General features: G+C 39.0%; 1 protein-coding gene across 1 annotated transcript in view; it reads right to left on the bottom strand.

Moving 5' to 3' along the window:
• Positions 1-16,940, bottom strand: part of LOC129368620 (rho guanine nucleotide exchange factor TIAM1-like) — a 40,017-nt gene extending 23,077 nt beyond the window's left edge. Inside the window, 15 exon segments of the mRNA XM_055043668.1 lie at positions 760-851; positions 1,506-1,676; positions 4,512-4,586; positions 4,784-4,930; positions 7,582-7,767; positions 8,568-8,642; positions 8,644-8,793; positions 9,832-10,004; positions 10,930-11,161; positions 11,258-11,524; positions 12,409-12,695; positions 14,090-14,211; positions 14,213-14,363; positions 14,366-14,733; positions 16,908-16,940. Coding sequence (XP_054899643.1) covers positions 760-851; positions 1,506-1,676; positions 4,512-4,586; positions 4,784-4,930; positions 7,582-7,767; positions 8,568-8,642; positions 8,644-8,793; positions 9,832-10,004; positions 10,930-11,161; positions 11,258-11,524; positions 12,409-12,695; positions 14,090-14,211; positions 14,213-14,363; positions 14,366-14,726 — 2,489 coding nt within the window. The 5' untranslated portion in view covers positions 14,727-14,733; positions 16,908-16,940.
• Between the last annotated feature and the right edge of the window lie 3,478 nt (positions 16,941-20,418).

Genomic DNA, 20,418 nt, shown 5'->3' with positions numbered 1-20,418 from the left:
GAGAGCTGTGTGTATGAAGCAACAGCAGGGACAGACGTCTGTGTTGTGTGTAATAGCCTTCACCGAGGAGAAAAACAATGTAATCACAGAGGGAGGATGAAAGAGGGTGAAACGAGTCACTGATCAAAGCAAGAAGATAAAAAGGCTCTTGAGGAAAAAACCCAGTTATGCAGAGTGTGCTTTGAGAGAGGGTTCAACATGTCACCTGCAAAACATTAACACAAAAATAATTTATTTTGGAGGTTTACTGTGGCAGAATAATAAGGTGAGGCCTAATCTAGTAATAGGGATTATGTATATGAATAACTCCAAACAGAGACACACAAAATACAAATGGGTTTTTATTCGCAGACCTCGCAATACACTTTGAATATTGCTGCATAATTTATAAGGTATTGCAAAATGTCTCCATAATGTCTTGGGAATTTTGCATGCATTGCACATCGAGTCAGCAATGGAGGTCATAAAAAATGCACAGGTTGGCCTCCATATTGGCGACAAAAATAGCAATGTTGCTTACAGTATATCTGTAATATTATCTTTTGGTGCATATTTACCATTTTGGCATGCTTTTTCAACATGCTCTATCAGTTAGTTAGGTTGTTTTCAGAAAAATTATGTAAGGCCCCATTACTCCGAAGCACATTACATGAAATCTGCAATAAAATTGCAATTTGGCAAATTAATTGCTTGCATCATCCTAATTCAGATCCCACAAATCACAGTACCTTAAAGTACAGTCTCTTACCAAATCCGATCTCCTCTTCAGGCTTTGGAACATAATAAAGCAACTGGTTGTCGACCCACACTTTGACACGCAGGTAGTGACCAGAGGGCTCAATCTGATGGGTCTGGAAGTAACGAGACAGGAGAGAAATTTGTGCAATTGCTCCACGGTTGCTCCAAATATTTGATGTTTATTTGTTTTGTCATGTCATGTCAAGTTGACCTTCCAATGGAAGAAAGAGGTGTTTTGATAATTTGTGAGTAAAAATACATAGCAAATTTATTTTATATTTACATTTTTTTTCTGAATGCAAAAAGACACTGTTTACAAGAATGACAATTACAATTTCTGTCTTGTTTTCTGCACAAAAAATTGATTAATAAATCATTAATTTTTATAAACACTTACTGTATTTGACACATTTACAACAGCGTAGAATTCAGAAAATTATCTTGATACTTTAGGTTTTAGAAAGTTTTGCAGTTTTTGTGCATCTGCAGTAGCCAGAAATATACAACAACACTGAACAGTAAGCTATCACACAATGTAGTTTCTTAAAACAAACAAAAATAAATTATTCTTCAATACAAAAAAACAAAAAAAACATTTTATTTCCAATAAACATTTTTTTTCTAGTCAGTCAGGATAAAGTCTAGCCTTCTTTTGGCCAGCTGACAGCAGCAACAGGAGGGGGCGGGCTATCACTGTTACGGTTGGATCCTGTTGGATCACATGTAAAAGTTGGTAAGCCATAAGAATGGTCTGAACAGTGGCCTACCTTACAGACACTGCTCAGGACATCCACTGCTGTCTCCCCAGGCTGAACAATGGCCAGGACTGGCTGATTGTTTGGCAGGCAAACCCAGGAGGGCTTCAAATAATCGGGAACCCAAATATCACTGTCTACGCTTTGCTGAGGAACAGTTTTCACAGAGTCTTCAGTTTTTTTCTGAAAATGGAACATAGACATGTACTTTACTAGTATAATCAGCTACTGCATAGAACAAAATCTGACAAAATGTAAGAGTAAAGGCAAGTAATAAGACAAAATATCATATGCATGAAGGAAAAATCAATGTTGATTGTAATTAAAAATAAAGTAAAATGAAAAAAATTTCTAAATGACAAGGTGAACATGTAATGATTTGAAGATTTTATTTAATTCACTTCTTTTGAAAAACTTTTTGATTTTTCTTAAGATGTATGACATTGACCTGTACAAAGACTTCATTCTGTAATGTGTAAGTCCATCAGTTTGATCCAAGTGAACAATCTGGCCATCATGTCGCTCGCTCTCCTTTTATCTCTCCTGTCTGCCCTCACATTGTTTGTAACCCAGCTCTCCCTATCAAGTAACCGCATCCACATTTTTCCTTCAGTTCTTCAATTCCGCCCACCCTGCCATCGATCAGTGCCTCTCCTTCTGGTGCCCTTTCCCCGATCTGTGCAGCTCTCCACCAGCTCGCTTCTGTGCTGCCGTCGTTCTTGCCAAATAATCTCCCAACAGTTAACAAAACCGGATCCTTTAGTCTACAATTAGTATGTATATGCATGTGCATGTTCGGTTTGTTTTGAAAGACAAAATTACATATGTGCAAAAATATTTATGTAAAAAAGAGACTTTTTTTTCCAGACAGGAAACAGGCTGGGGGGCCCGTGACCAGTACCTCCCCCAACTTCCCTGAACTCCCAGGCTGCTCAGCACCATCTGGCTATCTAAGATTCCTCTGCTGGGGGATGAAGGATTTCCAGCAGGCATATTAAAAATCTTTCTCCTCTTACGTTACCAATCGGTCTCCCCAGAATAAATATAGTCTTATAATAGGGGCCAGGCTGTCAGAGGTGAAAAATCTTCACTAGTAATGTGAGGTCTCTTGCTGTGTATCAGTAAAAGTCTGGGCATGCTGCCTCTTGTGCATTTCTTTACGGTCATCCATTCCCTTCACCCCCTGCCAGCTGAGGTGGGGCGTGGGTGGAAGGAAATTGATCTCTCCTTCTGCTGCAGGGGGCCTTCACAGCAAGAATGGTTTATTGCCCCAGTTTTTCTTCTGTCTGTGAGGTTCAGACAGAGGCCTGTCTTTTCCTCTCCCACACTTTCGGCTGTTTTTTATCGCTTCTCATGAAATATGGAGTTGGCATGCTTGTCCTTGCACAACCTCTGAGTAATTGGACCCTTTCCTTCCTAGTTCATGTAAAAAAAAAATCACACATTTACTTATCTGTGATGAATTATCAGAAACATCCAAATGAGATTCACGATGATTTCTTTGTTAAAATATTTGCTAGGATGTTCAATTATCTGTAAATTGTGGTCAGTCCAGAATAACACAGGTGAGAACAGATGGTGTGAAACTGCCTGGCACTTGGTAGCTAATGTCTGCATAATTTGAGGTAATGATCCGCAAATATCAGATCGGGCTTCCCTCACTGGGATCAGCAGAGAGAGATGTCTCTGGTGGATGGTTAATGGGATTCTTATTTGGCTGAAATTGCCTGGAGCAACTGAATAAAGAGATGGATATCCATCAAGACTGATGTGGGTTTTTGTTTTGATATCTAAAAAAACTACAAAAGTAATGGAAGATTGTTGATAACAACAGAAGAAAAAGTTATTTGTCTTTTTTTTTCTGAAGCTGGAGAATAATCTGCTGAAAAATCATATGCACCACAAGTACAGTGTCCTGCAAGAGTATTCACTCCACTTGAACGTTTTTCATTTTTAGTTGTGTTTTTAATGGATTTATTTTGTGATAAATAAATCCATTAAGAATACTATAAATTTCAAAACATTTAAGATGCACTGATAATTTTCCAAATCTCTGTAAGCTCCAGAATTATCTGAGTGTGTGGGAAGAGAGACTGCTAATTTTAAACTTTCTTAAGCCTGCAAATTTGTCCACTAACTCCACGTCGAGGGGGAGAAGTGGATGTCTATAATGTTAAAGCAATAGCTTGTGAATGACCTCAAATGAATGCTCACTGGTGCAAAAGGTGCAGGGACTTTGTGCCTCCCCAGATAAAGCATCACATAAAGAGCTAGAGCATCTACCAAAACCAAAGGGGGTGGAAAATCAAACTATGCTGCTGGCCTCGGGGTCTTAAGAAGCCCCTGTCCTATTATACAAGCACAAAGATCCATCAGATGCCCCAGTGATCTTTCTCATCGTGTATAATAGAGGCAAACAGTGATGAGTAATTAGCCCACAGCAAAAAACAAGACCTGCTTCTTTGTGCTTAGCCTTGTGATGATTATTACTGTTTAGATGTAAACATTCTCTTATGTGGCTTTTTTCATATCACTTTAGTTACAGCATGGTGGAGAACTACAAAGAAACCGAGACAAGTTGTGACCTACTTTATACAACATTATAAAATTATTAAATTCTTTATTTTAGAGTGAACTAGCTTTAAATGTGCCCAGAGTAGTAGGAGTCGTTTAGATGTTTTTACTTGTATAATCAGCTAAAGCAGAGAACAAAATGCCAAAATTTTCCAAATTTGGTGTAGCTGAAAGTCCTCAAAGTTTTAAACTCAAAATAAATTAAACTTAAGCTGTTCTAGAAATAAAACTGTTTTACCATGGCGATTCCTTTCAAAAGAAGTCATAATTTTTCAAAGGTTCTATTTTTTGATCAGAGACTTCAGAGAGCATCTAGATTCACTCAATTGTACTAGTTTGCATCACAAAACAATTCCCAGTGTTTTTAATAAAACGTTTTCCAATTCAACTGTTTTGGATTAGATTAGTTTAGATAACAATTTACATATCTAAATTTATTCTTACAGATATCTCGCTGGCTGAGTCTTCAAACATGAGCTCCAACGGTTTTCTTACAGGATCCGTCCCATTTTGAAACACCTATAAACAAAATAATAGATTACAGTCCAAAACCACACAAAGCATAGAGATTTTATGAACTGTAAATATTTACAGAGCTACCACATTCACTTTAAGGCTTTCAGAAAACTATTCATTGTTACTATTATTGATAAAGATAATGAGATAGAAATTAATTTTAAATTATTCTTCAATCAAAAAGTGAAATCTATTAAGACCTGTTGAGCTGAAGGATGTCCTTTGGTCTTTCTTCTGGAGGCAGTGTCCAGACCCCAGAGGGAGGAGAAGCGGCTACGCCGTTTACTGAAGGTTCGCTGCACAGCCTGGTTTCGCTTCCTGATGCTGCCTTCAGTTCGGGCTGACACCTGTCAAAGTAGATGCAAGAATTGATATTTGAGAAATTGATATCAGAAATAACTCTCGACTCCTGTTCAGTGATCCACTACAAGAACAGAGACAAAAAGCTCTTGGCATTTTGGGTTAATTCGCACTCAAGTCCTGACTACTGAGCAGCTCAGACTCACTATGTTTCACCAGAGCATGAGTGAATACACCATGCATACTGTAAGCTGCGTCAGTGTGTTGTCTAATCACAGCTTGTGACACGCACAGCTAAAGCTAATAGATCAAGCCTTCCTAGTTAGGCTGTATGGAAGAGATTGTTTCAGCATAAAGAACGAAAGTAAAATATGAAATAAAGCAAAAGCTATAGATTACTAAATAGTATGTTATGTCTTTACATATATGCTTGTTTAAAAAAAAAAATTGTTTGGCTGTTTTTTTATGGTGAGAAACTATTTATCTAATGTGTAATATGGGAGACGAATAGATATCATGAGGTAGGGGAAATACGCAGAATTGTATGAAAGAAGAACAAGAGTTCCTTTCCCAGCTAAAGGAAGAGAGACTACAGGCTGTAAACCAAAACGAGATGGGGCAGAAAGTTAAGCCTGTTTGTGGGAAAGTGCCTCAGGGATAGATCCTCATTAACACAGTTTATATTGATCCACTAATCCCAAAAAATAGATTACAAAAAATACAGTAGCTGTGCGTGTTTATGTGTGTAGAAAGATATATTTTTGCATATGTCTTCCAATCAAGACGTTTTAGCAGAGCATGATGCCACTTGGAACATAATTTCATCATAAACGCTATCAGAATCATTTTTCAACATCTATGGAGTTCATGCACATGCCAGCTAAGCTTCTGGTGATGTATGACGCATCATGCAAGGCATGAGAATCTTAGTTTCTAGCTTGGCCTTCTTAGATATACTTCAAAGTATGCCACTTAACTCTGATGAAGTACAACAACAAAACAAGCATAAAAAGGATTGACCATTGTGAAGTTACCCCTGGAAATTTATTCTACTCTGTTGGTTCTAACAACATTAATTTTTATCTTTAGATAAAGTAATCTTTATCTGATCTTTATCTTGCGAGCACCAAACAGTGGTACAGCCAGGGGTAAGGGTTATCAGCCAGTCCGCCTCAATTCATACTCCCGTATCTCCAGATTGTCCCTTCCTCATTCCATCTTTGACACATATACCTTAAACATTTTGTATCTAGCTAGTGGGAAGTGAAAGAACCTAAAACATAAAACATCACTAACTCTTCCACACTGCATATGAACTTTTGAAAAACTCAACAACACATCAAGCCTGAATTGTTCGAATTGTACCAGAATTTCAAATATCTTTAGAGTATCTTGTTGTCACCTCATATCAATTTAACATTGTGGACTCTTTCAATTGTCCAAAGGACATACAATTAATTTCCTTTCCCTTTTGGTTTTACTGAAACTGGTGTAGCTCATCTCTTCTAAGATGGTGGTTCATTCTGGGAATTCTTGAAGCAGTTCAAATAGCAAACATAGCACAGAGGTAATGACCTGGATTGTGTCATAACTTAAAACTGTCAACAACCTGAGATGTTATTTCATTTTATCTTGATTTTTATTGGACAGGACAATTTTAAAAATTCCACAATGGGAGGGAACGGTTACTTTCAGGTTCTTAGGTTGTTTTGTATTTTTCATTATTTGTGGTCTGTGTTTGCCTTAGTTATTCTTTGTCTTGATCAGAGTGGCCTTGTTTCTGTTCTGCTTTAGTTCAGTCTGTCCTTATTTATTTTAGCTATATTATTTTTTATTTATTTGTCCTTGGTTTTTTTGTCTGGGTTAGATTTGATTTCCCAGTTCCCCTGTTTGTGTTTAATCCTTGTGCCATTTTTTCCTCTTCCCTCCTCAGCCTACCTTCTATTTTCTCCCCTCACATCTGCAACCTGTTAGTTAATCAGCCCATTTCAGTTCTCGTTCTTCCAATGTCCAAACATTTCTCCTGGTTCCTCTCATTATACTCTTCCATTCTTTGTGCTGCCTGGTCTCTGCCTGTTTCTGCTTTTACTTCCTGTGATCTCCATTCTTATAATAAGTTTTTGTTTATATTGTTTTTGTCATTGAATTATTCAACTTTCATGCTCCAAAATTGTGAGTCAAATAAACATCAACATCATTACATTTACATGGATTTGAAAAAATGTTTCCAAATAAAAATCTGAAAAGTAAATTTGTTTTCAACTTCCATTATGCTACATCCAGGGAAAACAACAGACAAGTGGATAAAGAAAAACTGTTCAGCTTTCGACAGAAGTAGAATATTTTAAATGCTAAAAAGAAAATAGACATTTCACATCTCAACAAATACAAACCCATTGCACACTTTTCAGATTGGTATTTGTATTAAAACTAAATACATTTTGTCTTCCATTACCAACTATGCACCAGTACCTGTTTGTCTTTCTCCAAGTTGTTGAGGGTTGACTGTTTGAAGCCTCAAACTAAATTCCTACTTAAACATGTAAGGACACGTGCAATATGTCCAAGAGCTCTAATTTGATCAAGGAAGAACATTTCCGAACAGTTAGGAGAGGAAAAACCTGGAAATTGTTTACCAGACATGAATATTATATATGTGAGTGTCTGTGATTGTGTGTATGATCATTTTTTGCCCTACCAGTGCATGGAAGGAAGACACAGAAAAGATGCCAAGGCGACCCATGGCCATTTTGGTGGGACGTGAAGCAAAACCCAGGAGGCGTTTGGGATTTGGAGGTTCACCGCCTTGTAGGCTAGCCAGGTAGCAGCGACAGCGGAAGAGATCTATGTGGAACCGCTCCAAGTTCTGCTCCCACAAAAAAATCTAACAAACAGAAAAATTGGAGTTTAAACAACTGAATGTGTCTGAGAAATGTAATTATGCATCATAAGCAAACCTCCCTATTATTATACTAATTTATTTCAAATTTGACCACTAACTAATTTTTAAAAAAAGCCTTGAAAAGCCTGAAGGCTTGCCAGTGGTTACATAGTCACTTGGTCATTGTGGGAGGGGAGTTATGTGGGAGTGCTGAAGCCCCTGCAGGGAGGTATTACTCACCAGCACAGCCCCACCAGTTGCCGACCTGCAGTGATATGTGCAGAGCATCACAGGGTGGGCCGTGGGAGGTGGAACATGAACACAAACACTAGCAGGGCTTCATTTGCATTAGTTTTTGCCATCATCTGTTTGTTTGGCTTGATATACAAACACTATCTACGATGCCTTTTAATTTTACAAAGATTCCCAACTATATAACTACTTTCATAAAACTGGATATAAAATGTCACCCTTGAAACAAATAAAGTCCAATTGACTGGTTAACTATTAACATTGCTTTATGGAGGATAGTCAAACACTTCCATTAAATAGAACCTTTTATTGTTTGTGTTTTATATCACAGATTAAAATAAGGTCCTTTAAAACATATGATATCCCAAGCATTCATGTAACATGTATGCAAAGTCAGTAGAACCGGGACGAGTTGTACCAGTTTTGCTGTATTGAGAGAGAGAAGGAGGAAATGCCTTTTCAAAAATAAGATAAGTCTTTGCATTCAGTTATAACGGAAATTTGATCTGCCAGATTTCCGTTATAGATTATCACAATTTTCTGTTCTGCACCTGCTCCAGTATGGTCTTCCTCTTCTTTGCATCAGTGACAGCGGAAAGCTGCATATCTCCCATCTTTTTCATTTTTCTCGTCCATGTCAATCTTCTGCTCCAGTTTGCGGATCTCAGTTCGGAGCAGCCTTACGGTGTCCTCCCTGTGGTGCTGTCGGGCAAGAGCTGTAGCACACGCAGAGTGAATCGCCGTGATCCAGTTCTCAAGTTCGGTTTGGCCTGATGTCTGTTAAGAAATGGTAGTAATAATTTGTTTATAGCTTAAAGGCCAGATGGCACAATTTAGAGCAAAAATAAAAAACCAATGATGGTAAAATAAAGAAATACAACAAAATCAAAGTTGGGTTTGCATTGTTTGTCCAAGTGATTAAATACTTTTAAAATTGCCTTTTCTGAAACAAAAGAGTCTTTTGAGAGACAAAAGTCAGAACTTTTTTTTCTAACTGTTTTTTTCTAACATGTGATCATTAGACAAATTATGTGCAGACTTATTTTCCTGTGCCACTTTGTTAAATCTTCAAGTCAATGTCTCCCAGTGTCACCAGATTTCACCATACATGGCCACAAAAATGCCCACTTTATGAGGCAAAACGTGAGCTGGAGAATTTTATAATGACCATTTACCTTCTCAGTGGCCTTTGAATTATCCAACTTGGGTAAAGTTAAGGCAAACATAACAAATTACTTTTCATTAACTTTTGAATTGACACTCAGCTCTTTTGTGCTTACATTTCATCTCAGCTTGTTGTTAAAAATATTATGTATAACCACATCTTCAACATTTTCACAAATAACTGATAGAATGTATTAAAGCACGAAACAGACAGCTATATGTATTAATGTTCAAGTTACAAAATTGGTTTAACAGACAACGTTATCAATTTAATCTAATCTCCATTTAAATAATCTTTCCCCAAATTGTCTCTATGAGGAAATTTCATGAATATAAATAGACACATTTCAATATTTGCGATAGTCACTGCTGTGGATCACTGTCACGCCGTGACAGTGTGGCCTTTAAACATGTCAGACATAAAACAAACACATGGACACAGGACTGTCATTTCTCCATACATAGCTAAAGGTCATGTATTTAAGTGTCAGACACACAGCCTTCACATCGCCAAAGGAAATCTAATATTTCATGGCTATCGGTTTGCGCTCCTTCTGGTTTTCAAATTTGTCGTGTTTTCTCTGGAGAATTATATTGGTAATCCCTTGGAAAGAAAAATGCCACTTGTTCCTTTTTAATGGATTTTCTCACCTGGAATAAAAATGCATCCCCCATTGAGTTGCTAAGGCAGAAGACATAGTCTTTCTTGGGATGTTCGGGTGCGGCCTGCACAATGCTGTTCTCCACCCACAAGGCATGTTTAGCAACATTGTTATGGTCAATTACCGAGCGACCATCTGATTCATAAAGGAAGAGGCTGCAGCCTTGAAGAACAAGAAAAAAAAGGAGGGAGAAAAGAAAAACATTGCGATAAGCCCACAAACAAACTTCATTTCTTTTTAACCAAAGTACTGTTTACGTATTGATATGAACTTTTAACCCAAGGTCAGGAAGATAAGCCACATTTGCTTATTTTAGAAAATTGATATAAACAGAGGACGCAGGCAAGAATGCAGCTGCAGATTCTGAATCTTATGAATTTTAAAAGGACCAGATTGGATTAGACACAGATCCTGCCGTAAAATTAAATTGTGATGAGGCTGAGCAGAGCTAATGCGCAACCACAGAGAGCTCTGTGAGTGAGAAAACAGTAAGGGTGACAAACAAGGGCATTGGCTGAGTCTAGTCTGATGTGATTATATTCTAACAGGAGAGAGAGTGTGGAAGATTAAATGCATCAGGGTCATGTTAAGATGCATTTTCAAGTCTGACGTTAGGGCTGCAGGGTTTTCTTCACATAACAATGTTTTTCACCATAAGCAGAATGAAACAAGGCTTTAAGAATCAGAACACATTTAAGTGAATGTTACAACCAAATAAACAGGCCCAGTGGGAATTTTTTAGAGCTGCTTTGGGATATGGTTAACTTCTTTAGCACTTGTGAGAACCCCAGAAAAGGTCTGAAAATAACTGATGATGCTCAAATAGGAGGCTTTAAGAAAATCAAACCACAACCCATTGATACTCTTCAAACAAAGTTTATGGTAAAGTAAAAAAAAGTCTAATGATATTGACATAGTGCTTATGCATAGTCACACTTTTATGTGAGATGATATGCAGTGCAATATGGTTAAGTTTTGTACTGTCCTGTGTAATAAATAGAATTGAGGTTGAAGTGGCGCATTGTGTGACATAATTTCTGATCAAATCATTCTTTTATTTTAACCAAAAAAGGCTATAACATTGTACCTTTTAGAGACACCCAGTACTGTTTCCACTTGCGCTTTGTTGCGAGTTCCACTTTCATGTTTTTCTTGTGAACCAGGAAGTTCTTCACAGCTAAAGCTCCAGCTTTCCTGACTGTGCCTTGTGCGCAGCCAGTCACTGTGTCAGATGGGTAGACACTGCTGAGAGTGCCGCTGCTCTGCTCATCACTTACAGCCGAATTGGCCTCCTCAGGGAAATCTCTGCCCTGATTCGTCTGATGAATGATTGAAAGACAAAGAAATTAGAAATAAAACAAGATTATTAAACAAAGGCATGTAAATACAAAGAAACACAACCAGCTAACCCAGACCTGACTTTCTAACTCCTTCCGGAAATTCTCATATACTCCTCCTCTGCATCCCTCAGCAGCTCTTCCTTCTCCTCCGCCTGCGCTGCTGCTCCCACTGTCACTCCCATTAAAGACGCTGCTCTCTGCAGCTGAGTAGAGAGAGAACGAGGCCGACATGGCTTTACACCGCCGGGAGATCAGCTCGCCGTCTGCGTCCGTCTCTGTGGCAACGCCATCAATGCCACTGTCGCCATATTCACTTCCATCTCCCATAGCACCTGAGATGTCCTGTCCAACAAAAACACAAGGCAAACCCAGTATTTATTTGCTTTTGAGTATTATGGAGTATGGAGTATGCATGGCCATTTGAACCATCCGAATACAAACCATTGAATAAAACTGCACTTTCAGTGACCTGAATAACTAATTTGATGGTGAATACATAATTCAAGTTTTCATAACTCAACCTGACAGCTGAAACCATGCATAAATGCTTAGATGTTACTTTTCTGTATATAAACAGTGCACACTGCAAGATACATGATTACATCACATCTTTGGAGGTTTTCAGTGCATAAAAATCCTGCATCAACGGTCACATTCCATAGATTTCATTTTTACATTACATCTGATTTTCACATTTAAAATGAGATTCTCATCTCACTACAGATAACCTGGAGTCTGTCTGTTTTTTTCCAATGTTTTGCTCTATTTATGTCCAACAACCCTCTGCCTTGTTAGACAATTTAAAACAACCACTTTAGTTTATGAAAATCAGCTGAACACATTGCATGGTTAACTATTTCAGTACTGCCCTCCTGACGGCTTATTTTAACATCAAAGGCACATATCATGACATCTCAAATTTTGATTTATTCAGCTTTTGACTTCAGCATTGCAAGATAGGAAAATTCTGTAAAAATGACTCAGTCAGCTGGTTATCTGTCAAATATATGTGCAAAAGCATTAGGATACTCCTCCAGAAACAACTAAATACACATGCAAAATGTTTACATAAAACAGCAGGAAATGTCTGGTTGTCTTCATAAAGAGGCATTAAACTCAATGTGGTCCTGACCCTCTGAACTTACTGAGAAACACTGATACACAAAGTCAATGGACTGAAAGAAAGACAAAAAAAAGGAAAGGAGACTTAGGAAACCGGATCAAACCTGAGTAGTATGTGCACGACGTCCCTGGAAGGCGGGGCAAGGTACGGAGGGGATCCCCAGCCCTGACAACCCTTCAGACAGACAGTGAGATCGCCGACAGGGGAGGGTGAATGCTCCATAGCTGCTGCCATCCTCTTCAGTTGGAGACATCAACCCATCCTCTGCTTCGGTGTCTCCTTTGCAGTTGGCTTCTCTGTGGTTTTTAATGTAACGATTCCTCTGGCCCTGGAGGCCTGGACTCTGCTGGCTGCACAGATGGTCCAGGGAAGAAGCTCTTTCAGAGGAGCCTATGAAATAAGCAGGTGTTTATTCCAGGTTTGTATACTACGTATGTGTGAGTGGACAAGATGAGATTTAAGGGCATTCAAATTTCTGGCAGCAGCAAAAATGTTCATACCTCTTCTACTTTATTCTTATATTTATGTATTCTAAAATAGCCAAAAATTTTGGCAAGGATATCTACTTCAGACCAATGCAAATTATTGCATCTTTTTGAAGTAGAAGGAAACGTATAAAAGTCTTTCTACCAAAGGCCCACAAAAAGCATTAAAGTCCAAGTCATGTTGAAAGTCAAGACATGTAAGTCTCATGTCAAGATATTTAAAGAGTTTTAATTTCTTAAAAGGAATTACGTCTTAAACAAGTCGTTTGATTACTGTTTCACCTTGTGTAAGAAAAGCTCTTGGCCTGTATGCACAGTTCTCCTGTCTGGTGTGTCCTTTGGCCTTCATAATGTGATTTATTTATTAATGTTTTTCATTAAACCTCCAAACATAGATGCATTTGGCTCAACTTTAACATACACAGATTAAGAACTACTTAATAATGAGACTTGGCAGTTGCACTGGGTTTTATTGAGGAGAAACATATTGAAAGAGTTACACCCAAACGCATGGCTCACTTGACAAAATTGTATTTTCTTATCTGAAAATTCTGTATAATTTTCTTTCCACATCATAATTAAACACTACTTTGTGTTAGGTTATCACATGAAGTCCAAAAAGCCACATAGAAGGTTGTTGCAATCACACAAAATGTGAAGAGTTCAGAGGGTGTGAGCTGTTTTGCAAGGTTCTGCACTTTCAGGGTTCAATCCTGTATTTGACTTCAGCATTGCAAGCTTATATCTTGTGAATCATGATTGTCGAAGTGTGTATGCGTGGGTGTGTTTGTGTGAATGCACAAAGCCATACATTATGCTGAACCATCTGACCACTTATGACCCCTTTAAACCTTCATCAGTTAAGTTAACAGCCACTGCCTGATGTCACGTTGGACTGCTTGAGCTCCTGCAGAGCTCTAGTTAAACTAACAAACCTGAGATTAACTGAACTGCTGCAAGTGATGGATAGCAATGGACCTTTAATCAGCACAGTGTCTCAAATCATTTTTCCCTCTCAGCCAGTGCCTACAATTTTCTCACCTCCTTCCCCTCTCATTGCCCGCATTCTGAAGTCAGTCAATCTCTTCTGCTTACATCTTTTAATAAATACTTTTATGATTAATTCTGATAAAATATATACATATCTAACAAAATATTACCTACAAATGAAAACATGGAGGTAAAAATTGAAAGCATAACATTTGGTGTTAGTGTACAAGGAAACAGGACTGGACAGTGACAGAATACATGCAAAAAACACTCTTTTAAATCCATGTTTTTTGTTTTTTTTGTTCTTACCTGCACTCCCTCTGAGACGTGTGAACTGCTCCTCCTCTTCCTCTCCTCCGTCGATTATGTCTTCTGTGCTGGTAAGATTTTCCTGGCTCAGGTCGGACAAAGAGAACTCCAGGCTATCTTCTCCACATGTCTGCTGACTTTGATCGCTTCTTTTTAAAAGTTCCTCCATCTCTGGGACCTTCAGTCATTCTTTGGAGGTATCTTTCTTCCCCAGGAACATCTCCTTCCCCCATAGAATCCTCTGCTCCATCCTGAGCAATAGTGTCTGCCTCTGAGTCTCAGGAGTTGGCGTGGCCAAGGGCTCGTCCTCATGTTGATAGGAGTCTGGCCTCATTGTCATTGAGATGCGTTGTGTCCAGTGGGGGTTGATGCCAAACTCTCCCAGCTCATCTGTGCCATTGAAAAGTTCCAGTCCACTCTCAGCTAAGGACTGTGGGATACTTGGTGTGCTGGAAGAGCGAGTGGAGGTCTCTGAGTTTCTGTACTCCTGTTTCACAATCGAAGAGACCCTTTGCCGGCGAGTTACTGACTTTTTGTTGGTGAGGCGGAGTGAGCGGGATGTTTGTTTACGAGAAAGGTGTACCGCTTCATTGCCGTACACACTGCTGTCTCCGTTCTGACTCTCCACGTTTCCCATGATTTAACTGGATAGAAAGGAGAAAACCACCATAAGACAAAGCCTTAACTCTCTTCTGATTAGCCTGAATAAAGCCTTGGAAAAAACCACATTTAAGTGCACCTCTTCCAGTTTTGTTTTGGAAACAGAGGTAGGAGCCAGCTCAGATCTTTTGACTAGATTGACCTGACTTGATTTGAGACTTGTGTCCATGAGGATACACACTGGAAAAACATTCTGAATGTATGTAATGATCTTAAATAGAGGCCTAACGTTTTAACCTCTGTTTTGTCCTCATGCTGCTTTACATCTGGAAGGCACTTATAGCAGTTTGATTGGTTGGAGACTCTAACAAGAGTCTCTCTGTAATAGATAATTGATACTCTTCGGTATATGATTCTCAGAATATGTAAGTTTTAAAAACATTGGTGGATGGCTACTTAAATGAAATAAAAGACTTGTTGGGTGATTACCTTTTCTATCTTTCAGTAAAACAGAAAAAATTATTTGAAATAGATTGGAACAACATGACAAATATTTCAGAATGCTGTTGTCAACAAGAAGCAAAATGATAAAATTTATGTTTTACATTCTGATTGCTACAGTAACTCCTTCCTCTTAGCCATCACTAGCATCAACAACTTTTTGAAGAAATGTATGAGTTCCTATTCTTTGGATTAGCAAAGTTTCTTGTATTCCACCTAAATTTTCAAATATTTGTGTGCACATGGCAAGCATTAAATGTCAGAAACCATGATATCAATCTAATCTTTAAACTAAACTTTTGTTTCTCATTCTCTGGATTCTCATAATAAAAATATTGTTTTTCTGCACAGGCTGACAACTTCGAATCAAGCCTTTCAGGCTGTGACAACAAAGCTGGTGTTGTCACAGCAGTTATTGCCATAACTGCATGAGTTTGATTCCCTGTATTATTTAAAAAACTATCACAGATTTATTATTTTAGTCTGATATTTGCTTGAAGTTTATACTGCCAGTAGCAATGTTTTTATATCAATTATCTCCTGGGTGTTTTTCTATTTTTTAAATCTCTTATTTTCTTTAAAGCTTCTGTTTATTTAACGTTTTAACTTCTGTGATTGTAATGGGTTTAAAATTGTAATTTTAAGCCCATAAATATTTTATTTGTGCCACTGTGATAATCTAAACTCCTTTACTGGGAAGAAAAGTCAAACATGAGATATACCTGTGCTTCCTCTATTTAACATTTTTTGCTTTAAACAAATCCATTGACATCACTACAGAACTAGTGTGCCAGATCCTTCTGATGTTCAAAAACTGAGAAAACAAAACTGAGGATAAGGCCTTTGGCAGGAAAAGGTGTTGATTTCTTTTTAATTTTAGAAACATAGTAATATATAGTATGTCAAGTACTTTCTCAATTTCTTGTAAAGAGTATTTATTACAAAACCATAATAGTTGTCCAATACGAAAAAGTCAAGAGTCTATGGTGACAAAAACAGCATTCAGCAAGGGCAAATTTCATGACCTGCTTAATAATTAACTTTAAACACTAAGAGCTGTTTCCGTGCTTTGCATACTTTAAACTGTCATTCAAACAAGATGGGAGATCAAGTACATAAAAAGATGAGCTGGAAATTCCCCTTCAGCTTTTAAGCCATATGTCATCAGATACTACCAGTCGATTTGGTTACTATGGCACGCACAGGAATATCCAACACTGACAGAAATCTAAAGAGAAGATGGAGAAACGTTAACCAAAAATGTGTTGCTTTCACATTTCTTGTGGCAAGAATTTATTTATACTGTTTTTGTATGAAAAATCTTGATTTTATTTTGTTTTAATTCATGAAATGAAAAAAAGTCTAACTTTAAAATTCAAATATTTTAAAAACAAGTGAACAAAGGAGGTTTTAGGGCATATTTTGTTGATTGTAGGAGAATCTTTGTGCTTCCATAGGCTTAAGGCTTATTGCTATTTTATGCTATTGAGGATCAAGTAGTTGCTGTATCAGCTGCTGTCAGATCAGTTTGTACTCTGTGAATCACACATTGTCAGACCACGCCTTTAGTCTCTTAGCTGTAGAGAGAGAGAGAGAGACTAAAATTTTAAACAATTTTTTTTTTTTTTTTTCTGTTTTTGAGCTGGAAAATCTTTTATGCAAGTTTCTTCATAAAAATGTGAAATCTATAGAAGCAACAAAAGATACTTGTATTCACCTGTGTTTCAGGAACCAGATCACCGTCTTCCCATTATACTGGGATTTGATCTTCCACCGACAACATTGTCTAAACAGGCTCAAATGCTGGAAACACTTTGCCCTAAAAGAACAAGAACAGATAGAGGCATTTCAGCTTCAGATAAAAGATGGTAAGCAAAAAGGACTTCCAAAACTACAGAATAAAGAATCTTCAAGAAACTCTCTTGTAAAAAAGTTGTTCAAAGCCGCCGTGTTTCATTTACACATCTAGAATCTCTTTGAAATCTACTCTCACACTCTTGCGACCCAAACCAAGCAGGCATGTACAGACATGAAACATTTTGGGAAAATACCCCTTTGTCTCCCAGCTGACAAAGAAATGTGTTCACCCATACACATTGAAGAATACTGATACTAGCCAAATCTACCTACTTTTAGACTGATCATTCTAAATAATATATGTTAGAGTGGACTTGTGGAAGTTTGAATCAAACTGAGAATATGTGGCTAGACTTCGAATTATTGTTCACACGCCAGTCAATACATGCACAAAACTGGTAGAGACATATCCTTAAAACACTTGCAATCAGGCTCTACAAAATGTTGACTCACTTTTCAGATGATTTTTTGGTCAAATTAAATTCAAAACCTATTAATTTATTTTCTTTCTACCTGACAATTAAATGAGTTTGTGTTGATCTCATGGAGTTTCAGGCAAACACATTGAGGTTGTAAGGTGACAAAATAGTGTACGATCAGCTTGCAAGGCCACTGCATGTGTATTTATCTGATTCAGCTTAACCACTGAAGCACATTCACCCGCCCTTGAGAAGTACTTATATAAGCTCAACTTCGACCCTGAGATTTCTGCTCCTCTTCCTCTCACTTTGCCCTTTGTTTCTCATCTCTCTTCTGTTTCATCTGCTCTGATGAAGTCAGCCCACATACTGTCCACCCACCCTCTGAAATACCGAATTAAATGATGATTTATGCAAAGACAGATTGTACTTAGTGGCTTAACAGCTAGAGCTGGTAGTACACCTTTGAACAAATAAAATTGTAGCAAGGGTGTATTTAAGTTTGAGAGCTAGTGATGGTGAAATAGTTTTTTTTATCATTGTTATCCATGTAGATAAATCTAGTTTTCAGTCCAGTAAAGGGAAGGCTGAAAAGAAAAAAACATACACAGGCCCAAGAAAGGCAAAATAAATCAAGTAGAGCCCCACTCAGGGGAAATCAAAGTGTTTTCTTTTCTCTGGCTATGTGCAAACTAAAATGTTTCGTCTTTCTGTTGCTCCTCTCCTTATGCCCCGAAGCAAGGTATGGGAAGTGGAGAGGGGGGGTGAGAAGGGTAGGTGAAACAAGGCTCTAGGCGAATCGCACTAGGGACAATGATGAGAGAGGGAGGAAATATTGGGATTCAGCACTGAAAATAGAATTTTATTATGGAGAGGTGAGAAGAGAAAGTGGTGCAAGACAACATGGAGAGATAACAGGAGAAAAACTGGGGGGTCCTATTGTTTTTTGTAGTTTAAGTGGATAAGTAGACATGTGCTGTCTGCCTATCCTCAGGCTTAATTGAAGGAGCCGAGACAAAAGGGGAAAGATAATTATTCGCTCTCTTTCTCTCAGCCTCTCGTTTCTCGCAGTATATTAACACATGGAGGGAGTGCATCAGCACAATAGCTTGCGCAACAGCAGCCACAGCATCATTATCATGCAGACGTGCTCACTTAGGGACGAGTATTCAAACTGACACATCGAGAGAAGACAAAGAAAAGTTAGAACACCTTTTAAAACACACAACTACATGTTTTGTTTCATTTTATAGTTTATATTTGACTTTTCCTTGCAGATTTTATCAGTAACCAAGTGTTAAAAAGGGACAGAATAATAAAGAAGAAGCAGAGCATCGCACAGAGCAGGCAGGAGGTGTCAGAAAGCACCGCTGTGCTGAAGCTGTCAGGCTCTTATTGCCACAACATGATGGTTTCATTAAAGAATCATCAACACCTATACGCTTTCACATCTATCACACACCTGAGCACAGACACCCAGGCAAGCAGACTGTTACACGTACGGCGATGCAAAGCAATGCAACATGCACGTACGCACCTGCACAATCCGGGGAGAAATCTGAGCAGGTTTCTCCACTTCACACACATACATTCACTCTTTGGAAAAATGCCAAAGCTTGTCAGAACAGTCACAGAGCAGGCACACCCAAAACTTCCCCCCGACAGTCTTTTCATCTCTCCACCTGTCTCTCCCCAGCCAGCACGCATGAGTGGGCCCCACTTGTGTTTGATGTGGGCTACATGGGTAATGAGTGGGCATGGGTTTTATCTGGGCGAACTGCATGGGACACATATGGTTAACTAAAATGAGACCCATATGGGCTGGCCCATATGGGCTAAATGCATGGGCCCTATTCAGCAACTAGGTGGGCTATCTGGGAATGGGATAGTACTGGGCAACACTATATGGGGCCCATGTGGTTTCAGTATCATGGGCCCAACATGGGAAGCCCATGTGGGCTGACCACATTGAACCCACATGACATCAGCATGGGCTGACCATATATGGGTTAGACCTGGGTGTGGATATGTGGGCCCCAGTCCTTTTTTAAGTGGGCTATCTGGGAATGGGATAGTACTGGGCAACAGTATGTGGGGCCCATGTGGTTCTAGTTTCATGGGCCCAACATGGGAAGCCCATGTGGGCTGACCACATTGAACCCACATGACATCAGCATGGGCTGACCATATATGGGTTAGACCTGGGTGTGGATATGTGGGCCCCAGTCCTTTTTTAAGTGGGCTATCTGGGAATGGGATAGTACTGGGCAACAGTATATGGGGCCCATGTGGTTTCAGTATCATGGGCCCAACATGGGAAGCCCATGTGGGCTGACCACATTGAACCCACATGACATCAGCATGGCTGACCATATGGGTTAGACCTGGGTGTGGATATGTAGGCCCCAGTCCTTTTTTAAGTGGGCTATCTGGGAATGGGATAGTACTGGGCAACAGTATGTGGGGCCCATGTGGTTCTAGTATCATGGGCCCAACATGGGAAGCCCATGTGGGCTGACCACATTGAACCCACATGACATCAGCATGGGCTGACCATATATGGGTTAGACCTGGGTGTGGATATGTGGGCCCCAGTCCTTTTTTAAGTGGGCTATCTGGGAATGGGATAGTACTGGGCAACAGTATGTGGGGCCCATGTGGTTCTAGTTTCATGGGCCCAACATGGGAAGCCATGTGGGCTGACCACATTGAACCCACATGACATCAGCATGGGCTGACCATATATGGGTTAGACCTGGGTGTGGATATGTAGGCCCCAGTCCTTTTTAAGTGGCTATCTGGGAATGGGATAGTACTGGGCAACAGTATGTGGGGCCCATGTGGTTTCAGTATCATGGGCCCAACATGGGAAGCCCATGTGGGCAGACCACATTGAACCCACATGACATCAGCATGGGCTGACCATATATGGGTTAGACCTGGGTGTGGATA

Source organism: Poeciliopsis prolifica, unplaced genomic scaffold, assembly GCF_027474105.1.
Source record: "Poeciliopsis prolifica strain line A6 unplaced genomic scaffold, Auburn_PproV2 SCAFFOLD019, whole genome shotgun sequence".
Classification (NCBI taxonomy): domain Eukaryota; kingdom Metazoa; phylum Chordata; class Actinopteri; order Cyprinodontiformes; family Poeciliidae; genus Poeciliopsis; species Poeciliopsis prolifica.
Note: the sequence above shows the minus strand (reverse complement) of the source record. Positions and strands in the feature narration are given on the sequence as shown.